The following is a 9,341-nucleotide window of genomic DNA, read 5'->3' on the forward strand; positions in this document are numbered from 1 at the left end:
AAACATACATACCTACATACATACATACAAATATACATACATACAAACCAACATACATACAAACACACACAAACACATACATACACACACAAACTCACTCATTTGCTCAGCTTCCAGCGACAAATCTTTAATTGGTCTTTCTGACGAAAATTTGTTTGTTATCCGCTAAATAAATTTTTTGTTTTTTTTCCATCTAAAATATTGTTATTGCCATTATTAAAATTATCATCATCATTATCATCATCATCACCATCACCATCATCATCATCATCATCATCATCATCATCATCATCATCATTAAACTTCTATTCATCGTCATCAGCAACATCATCTTTGCTACATCATCATCGTCATCATCATCATCGTCATCATCATCATTAAACTTCTATTCATCGTCATCAGCAACATCATCTTTGCTACATCATCATCGTCATCATCATCATCGTCATCATCATCATTATTAATATTATTTATCGCTTATTTATTTATCAACTTAATTATATTATATCAGTGACGTCATTTTTGATGTCATCATCATCATCTTCGTCATCCTCATCATCATCTTCGTCGTCGTCATCATTCAAATCCATCATCAAGAGATATATTACGTAATCTTTCGCACAGTTTTACATCGTGTAACTTTTCAGAAATGAATTTTTTTTAAAAAATGTTTTCAACAACATAGAGACTAATGAGAAATATGTGTGTGTGTCCGTGTTGTATGCGTGCGTGTGTGGGTGCGTGTGTGTGTTTTATCTATAACATTCAAAAATAACTTGAAATAAAATATTAACAAAGTTAAATTTTTGTAAAAATCAAACGAGTTCTTACATAAATTAAATTTTGTTTCAGGTAAAAATTGAATTCGTACAATCAAAAGAAAGATAATTTTTTATCGGAATTTTAGCAGAAAAAACGAATTCTAAAACAATAAAATGAAGTTTATAGCAATAAAAACAATCTGTTTAATGAACCGTGCGAATAACTTCATTTAATCATTCCTTTGATTTCTATGTCTGACTCTCTCTCTCTCTCTCTCTCTCTCTCTCTCTCTCTCTCTCTCTCTCTTTCTTTCTCGTACTCTGTTTTTCTCTATCTCTGGATTTATGTATAATGTATATGTACATGCGTAATACCATGTATGCTGTAATACGCACAATCTTTTTTATTATTTTGTGTTTTTGGATTTTAAATAAACAGAATTTTAATTTTGAATTTAAAATTTGAAAAGATTTCTTTTTGGTGATTTCAAATTGAATTTATTATTTTCTTGAAATTGATAAACAATGGTTTATCATCATTAACAACAACAACACAACCACCACCACCACCACCACCACCACCACCAACAACAACAACAACAACGTCAACAACAACAACAACAACGTCAACAACAACAACATCAAGACAACAACCAAATGAATGAATAAATGAATGTATGTACGAATGAATGAACTAACAAAATAAACTGAACAAAAGAACGAAAGATAGACCAATAAATAATGCGAACGACCAATAGAAAATGGCGAACGCATGATGACGTATGCATAGATAAAACAAAACATCTCATTCACGCACACACACGCACACACACAATGGATTAATAAAAAAGATCTATTATTTATGAATTAATTTTTCATTTAAATTTCTTCGCCGGGATCAATAATTTATCTCTAATTTATCGCTTGCGCAAACAAAATAGTTATAATTTTTGTTTATTATAAACAAAAGCCCGCACATCCAAAACTAAAATACACACACAACACACACACACACACACATAAATACACACACACACACACAACACATAAATACCCACACACAACACACATAAATACACACACCTAACACATAAATACATACACACACATAAATACACACACACATACATAAATACACACATACACACATAAATACACACAACACACATAAATACACAAACACATAAATACACGCTCAAAACACACACACATATACACGCACAGGCAACAATTAAAACAAGAATATACAACTTAATCACACACCTAAATCTAAAATACCCACACAACACACACACATAAATACACACATACACACACAACCCACACACAGACAGACAACAATCAAAATATAAATATATAATTCAATAAAATTAAAAAACAATTAATTTGTTAATACTTTCATATTAATTATTATCGTTTTAAAAAATTTATAAAAACTCATGAACTCAAAATAAGATTTCAAATCATAATAATATTTCAAATCATAATAATTATTCAAATCATAATAATATTTCAAATAATAATAATAATAAAAACGATAAAAACGATAAAAATCTTTAATTATTCTTGTTCTCTGCGTTAAAAATGCTCGTCCAAGGCCCACCTCCAGCAGAATTTGCATTACGAATCGCTATATCGATAGATTTTACTTTTTATTTCTTCTGCAATTCTCTAAAAATGTTTGCTAAATCATTTTTTTAGTTTATTTATTTTTCCCAAAAAGTTTCAATAAAAATGTTTGTGTGATTAAAAATATAGTTAGTACTATATGTGTAGGCGTTTGCAGGGGCAGACCTAGGCTGTCATGGCCCCTCGTGACCCTTTATGACCCCTTATGGCCCTTTATGGCCCCCTATGACCCCGTTGTGATCAGTCTTTTCATTGTAAGTTAGTAAAATTCTGTTTTTACGCAGGAAAGAACCGTTTTTAAGTACAAAGTGAACCAAAAGTTGGAAGGTTAAGCAAAAAAATAATGTCCCCAGACTAATTTGGCCCCATACTAGCGAACATTGTGCTAATTTCTTTCCCCCTTCTCTGGTCAAATATTTTCAACATATCAACATTTGTAAAATTTTGCTCTTCCTCAGTCAACGTTGTCTAGATCTGTGTTTGTGTGTGTGTGTGTGTGTGTGTGTGTGTGTGTGTGTGTGTGTGTGTGTGTAATTAATCGTAATCTTTAAATTTTCCATGTCAAATTATATTGAGTTGGGCGAATTTATTCAGCAACATGAAAACACAGATGATGACGTCGATAACTTTCATTTATTAAACTTAGGAGGGTGCAGTCGAACGAACACCATATTGTTGTTAATGTTAATTTTTATCTGTAATAATTAGTAAAAAGTAATTAAACAAATACATTTATTTCAAATCGCTCGTATATTCATTCATTGATTCGTTCATTTGTTCATTTGTTCATTCATTCATTCATTCGTTCGTTCATTCAACAGTGATGAATTATTCAACAGCTACAACGCACTTTCGAACCGTCTCTGATTATAGTTGAAGATTGTGGATCCTACTTGCATTTGAAACCAGTCACTGTGTATCATGAATCAAAATGTGATAATATTTTAAAAAAATAATAAATATAAACAATAAAAATGTTATTAAAAAAATAAAAAATAAATACAGTTCCTCTGTTCAAAGTTCAAAGGTCATATAAACAGAATCGTTAAAATTTTTTCTCTTTTTCATTTAGTTGAATAACATCACGTGATCTGACCACCTCGTTTCTGATTGGCTGGGTGCGCCGTGACGTAACATGACGTCAATGAATTTTTTTTATGACCTAGAATATTTTGAAGTATTTATCTGTCGTTTGTTTTGATATCAGTCACATCATTATCATTCTTTATTGACGTCATACATTTTTCCTCCTCATCATTCTTCTCATCATAAAAATAATAATAATAATAATCATCATCTTATTCTTTCTTATCTTCTTTCTCTTCTTCCTTATATCCTTAATCTTCTTCCTCATCTTCTTCATTCTCTTCCTCATCTTTTTCCTCATCTTCTTTTTCATCCTCTTCCTCATCTTTTTCTTCATCTTCTTCTTCGTCCTCTTCCTCATCTTCTTCCTCATCTTTTTCTTCATCTTCTCCCAATCATCTCCCTCATCTTCCTCATTTTTTTTTTCATTTTCTTTCTCATCTGCTTCTTCATCTTCTTCCTCTTCATTTTCCTCATCTTCTTCCTGGTCATCTTCCTTCCACAGATGAGTTAATTGTAGCATGTACCAGAAACTTTCTTGCCGAGCTGTTGTGAGTTTATTAACGATGTCCATTTTTACGCTACACCTTAATGATGATGACGACGACGAGGACGATGATGATGACAGTGATGAAGAAGATGTGATGACATCAATGAGGATAATGATGATGATGATGAAAAAGTGATGGTGATAATGATGATGATTTTGCTGAAGAAGATTATGCCCATTCATGAACTACTACACATTAATGATGACGATGATGATGGTGATTATGACGGTGATGGTGATGATGATGACGACGATGTTGGTGATTATGATGATGGTGGTGATGATAATGATGATAGTGATGATGATGATACTTTAAAATATTTTTTTTTCGTACATCGTTCATCATCCATTCATTCATTCGTTCGTTCGTTCGTTCGTTCGTTCGTTCGTACGTCCGTCCGTCCGTCCGTTCGTTCGTTCGTTCATTCATTCATCCATTCATTCATTCATAAACTAAATTTTACAAAACACTTCAAATATTAAAATTGTTTAAAAATTATTTAACGAAATAAAAAATTTTTTTTTTCCTGGAGACAGACAGGACGGAGGAATGAATTATCATTAAGACGCTCGCCATTGCAGTGTTCATCGTGTTGTTTAGGAAATTTATTTTCAAAAATTTTTACTTATTTTTATTTACATTTATTTCGAATTTTTAAATATTTGTATTTATAATTATCTGCTCTTCAGATTTTTATTCATTTTTGTCTAAAAATTTCCCGCCAAACAGCAGAAGTAAAAAGCTTTCTTCTTCAGCAGCAGCGATTTATAACGTAAAAATAATTTTATGTAACAAAATTTCTTAATTGCCTTTTTTTTCTCATGAAAGCATTGTGTGTCTATTTATGTATTTGTGGTGTGCGTGAATGTGTGTGTGCCTGTGTGTGTGAAGTGTGGTTGAAAAAGAAAGAGAAGGAGAGAGAGAGAGAAAAAAAGGAAGAGAAAGAGAGGAACAGAGAAGAGAACAATTTTAAACTGAGAGAAACAGTGAAAGACAAAGAGGAAAGAAAAAAAGAGAAAGAGGACGAAAGAGAGGAAGACAGAAAAAAAAGAAAGAGAGATAGGAAGAAAAAAGAGAGAAAAAAAATAAAGAGAATTTAAAAAGAGAGAGAATAAACAAGCGCATTCATTTACATTAAGTTTGATTATTAGAATGTTTTCATTTTGGCAGTTCTGATCGTTGCGTTCATTTTTTGCATGTGAAATAAAAAAATTAAATAAAAATAAAACCTTAGTTAAAATAATGATTGCCTAATCTTTCCTATAAATAAACATTTCAAGAAAAAACCAAAACTGAAAAGGCACAAATACACATATACATACACATACACATAGACACTCACGCACGCACACACACATCAAAACAAGCACGCACAGACGCGTAAACACACGCACACACATCAACACACGCACACACACGTAAACACATATATATATATATACACACGCACACATACACACACGCATACAAGCACATTCAAATATTTTTTAAACAGTTTAAACACGTTTGTATTTCCAAAAACCTAGAGAGAAAGAGAGAGAGAGAGAGAGAGAGAGAGAGAGAAAGAGAGGAAAGAGAAAAGAAAAGATAGGAAGAGAGTAGGAAGAGAGAAAGACAGAGACAAAGACTCACACACACGCACGCACACCTCATGCATGTCAAATGAATAGCGATTATTTTATAAGCTTTAAAATTCAAAAAGTTTTCTCTCCCTCCACCCACCACCACCTCCTGTTTGCAATGAACGTTCTTTTGAAGCCTCATTAACGTTTGTCGCTACTTCATCAGCCACATCCTACGTATAAATACTTTCTATGGAATTACTAATTCGTCTAATCAACCATTATAGTAACATCAACTGCTGCTGCTACTGCTACTACTGCTGCTACAACTACTATTACTGCTGACTTCTACTACTACTACTACTACTACTACTACTACTACTACTACTACTACTACTACTACTACTACTACTATTACTACTACTACTACTGCAGTTTTATGTTTTAAAAAAATTATACATCTGCTTATTCTGCTTTTTTACATTTGTTTATAATCATAATGCTCTGCTGTTCCACACACACACACACACACACATGCACACGCACGCACGCACACACACAACTACAAGCACCTTGATTGCATCGTTGGTAATAATTATAAGAGCAAACACTACAGAAGGAAGATTCGGAAGATTCGACGGTTAACGTTTAATGATAGACAGGGATGGAGTTTTGGCTTGTGTGTTTGTGTATTTGTATGTGTATGTCTGTGTGTGTTACGTGTATATGTGTGTTTGTTTGTTTTTGTTCGTTTGTATGTGTTTGTTTGTATGTTCGTTTGTTTGTTTGCATGTTTGTCTGCACGCTAGGCTAGTCATTGCTTGAATTCTTGAAAATTGTCAACGGATTTGTCGAGTCGCTTATAATATCATATTTCTCAATTAATTTTAACTCTTTTATTTGTTAGTTGTTCGTTCATTCAATCCATCTTTTGTTCTTTTATTCATCTGTTCAACCATGCAACCATTTATTTTTTTTTAATGGTTTACTCATTTTCACAAGTATTCATTCATTCGGTCACTATTTTATTCATTCATTTTATAAGTTACTCACTCATTCATTCATGTTTTCATTCATTTATTTACGGGCTGATAGAAGGAGAGTAGTTTTAAAATCCAAACCAAGCCAGTGGTACGTGACGAATGCGAGGTGGAAATTAATTTTAAACATTTGAAGATTAGTGGAAGAGTTTCTCTTTGAGTTTCAAAAATAAATCATAAAGGAATCGTTAAGAATGATAAAAATTATTTTCCGCAAGTTGTCTTAAAAGATTTTTTCAATTTTCCAATAACACGTATGTTTAAAAAATCAATAAAAATCGAGCAAATAATTAAAAAACCGACAGAAACCAAGCGAATAATAACCGACAACACATCACTCTTAAAAACAGTATCTAATCAATCTTCGACTTTATTTGCTTACAAAATTTTCAGAATAATTGCGTCTATCAATGCATGTGTGTTTGTGTGTGTGTGCGTCTGTGTGTGCGTGTGCGTGTGTGTATGTGTGTGTGTGAATAAATGTAGAGTGTAGATTTATTGGCGGAAATGCGTTCTTCCGTCCTAATAAAAACCGCCAGAGTTTTTTGTCTATGGAAATAATATTAATTCTTTGTTCCTTCCTCTCTAAAATGACGTGAAAACTTATTCATTTATTTCGTTCGTTCGTTCGTTCATTCATTCATTCGTTCGTTCGTTCGTTCATTCATTCATTCATTCATTCGTTCGTTCATTCGTTCGTTCGTTCATTCATTCATTCATTCATTTATCCATTCATTCACCCATATTTATATTCATATGCCCGTTTAATTGTTTATATTATTAACATTTCACATATCATTTTTTTAGATAAATCTACAAGATTTAGCCAAGCGTTTGAGCGTGCGTGAGTGTGTGTGAATATACGTGCGTGCGTGTGTGTGTCTGTGTGTGTGCGTGTTGAAAAATTGAATTTTTCTTCTGTGAGATAAATCCCTGGCAACATGAGTGATCTGATTTTTGAGATTTTCAACTCGAGATTTCTAATAACGCTAAGTGGTCGACGATCATTATGAATGGTGGTCATTAAAGTTTGCAGGTGGTCAGATGATGAAGATGATTATGGTGATGATGATGACAGTTATGGTGATGATGATGATGACAGTTATGATGATGATGATGACAGTTATAGTGATGATGATGATGTTGACAGTTATGATGATGATAATGACAGTTATGGTGATGATGATGATGATGACAGTCATGGTGATGATGATGATGACAGTTATGGTGATGATGACAGTTATGGTAATGATGACAGTCATGGTGATGATGACAGTTATGGTGATGATGATGACAGTTATGATGATGATGATGGTGACAGTTATGGTGATGATGACAGTCATGGTGATGATGACAGTTACTGTGATGATGATAATGACAGTTGTGGTGATGATGATGATGATGACAGTTACGGTGATGATGATGATGATGACAGTTATGGTGATGATGATGATGATGACGGCGATGATGTCAATGATTATGACAATATACTAATTTCATTGATGAAGATAATGTAAAATTGAACAACCAACAATATAATGATGGTAGAGATTATACAAACGATGATACAAACGATGATACAAACGATGATACAAACAATGAAACAAACGTTAATACAAACGATGATACAAACGATGATACAAACGATGATACAAACAATGAAACAAACGTTAATACAAACGATGATACAAACGATGATACAAACGATGATACAAACAATGAAACAAACGTTAATACAAACGATGATACAAACGATGATACAAACGATGATACAAACGATGATACAAACGATGATACAAACGATGATACAAACGATGATACAAACGATGATACAAACGATGATACAAACGATGATACAAACGATGATACAAACGATGATACAAACGATGATACAAACGATGACAATAACGATGATGATGAAACCCTACTTAACTCTCTAAACACTGTTCCATTTTAATTTTGTAACTTTTCTTCCACCACCAGGTGCTGCCCGTCAGACCGTCAAAAAGATGAATTTCGACAACGACGATGATGGCCTCCTTAGTGACGTCATTTCCGATCAGGATGATGATGATAATGATGGTGACGGTAATGATGGTGATGATGGTAATGATGGTGGGGACGAGTCTCGGTACCCTATTGCAGTTCACGGGCCACACCTATTTAAAAGATGTTAATTTTTAATTATTTTAATTTTTTACAAAAAAAATTTTTAATCAATTTTATTTCACGCCATTTTTAGACGGACAAAATACTTTATTAATTTGATTATTATTTAATTTATTTCATTTCAGAAATAATTTTTTCTAAATAACTAGACAAAAAATTGTAGCTATGTATGCACTTGAGCGAATAAAATTTATAAATTCATCTGGCAGAGCAGAGCATATTTAAAATAAAATTTATAAATTCATCTGGCAGATCAGAGCATATTTTTACTCCTAAGTGCAGGATGGCAATAATTTTCGGCATTTGGTATTAATTTTGAGTACAGAAATTTGCATATAAGTAGATAGTTTTTTTTTAATGTAATGGGATCATTTTTTCTTTTTTGTATTAGCGTTGGAATTTTTCGCCAGAGTTCTTACCTTTATAATTTTCGAAATAGTTATCTTTTCATTCATATTTTTATCATCTTCATCTTTCTTATTACAATTATAATTATCATAATTGACGTCACCAATAGAGTTGGTGCAGCCATAAAATTTGTCA

At 32.4% G+C, this 9,341-nt stretch overlaps 1 protein-coding gene across 1 annotated transcript; it reads right to left on the reverse strand.

The window, feature by feature from the left end:
- Positions 1–3,624: 3,624 nt before the first annotated feature.
- Positions 3,625–4,050, reverse strand: HELRODRAFT_175259 (hypothetical protein; the record flags this gene model as incomplete). Its single annotated transcript, XM_009022703.1, has 1 exon — positions 3,625–4,050. One exon carries the CDS (start codon positions 4,048–4,050, stop codon positions 3,625–3,627), a length of 426 nt encoding a protein of 141 aa, XP_009020951.1.
- Between the last annotated feature and the right edge of the window lie 5,291 nt (positions 4,051–9,341).

The sequence above is a fragment of the Helobdella robusta genome (genome assembly GCF_000326865.2).
Source record: "Helobdella robusta unplaced genomic scaffold HELROscaffold_33, whole genome shotgun sequence".
In the NCBI taxonomy this organism is placed as follows: domain Eukaryota; kingdom Metazoa; phylum Annelida; class Clitellata; order Rhynchobdellida; family Glossiphoniidae; genus Helobdella; species Helobdella robusta.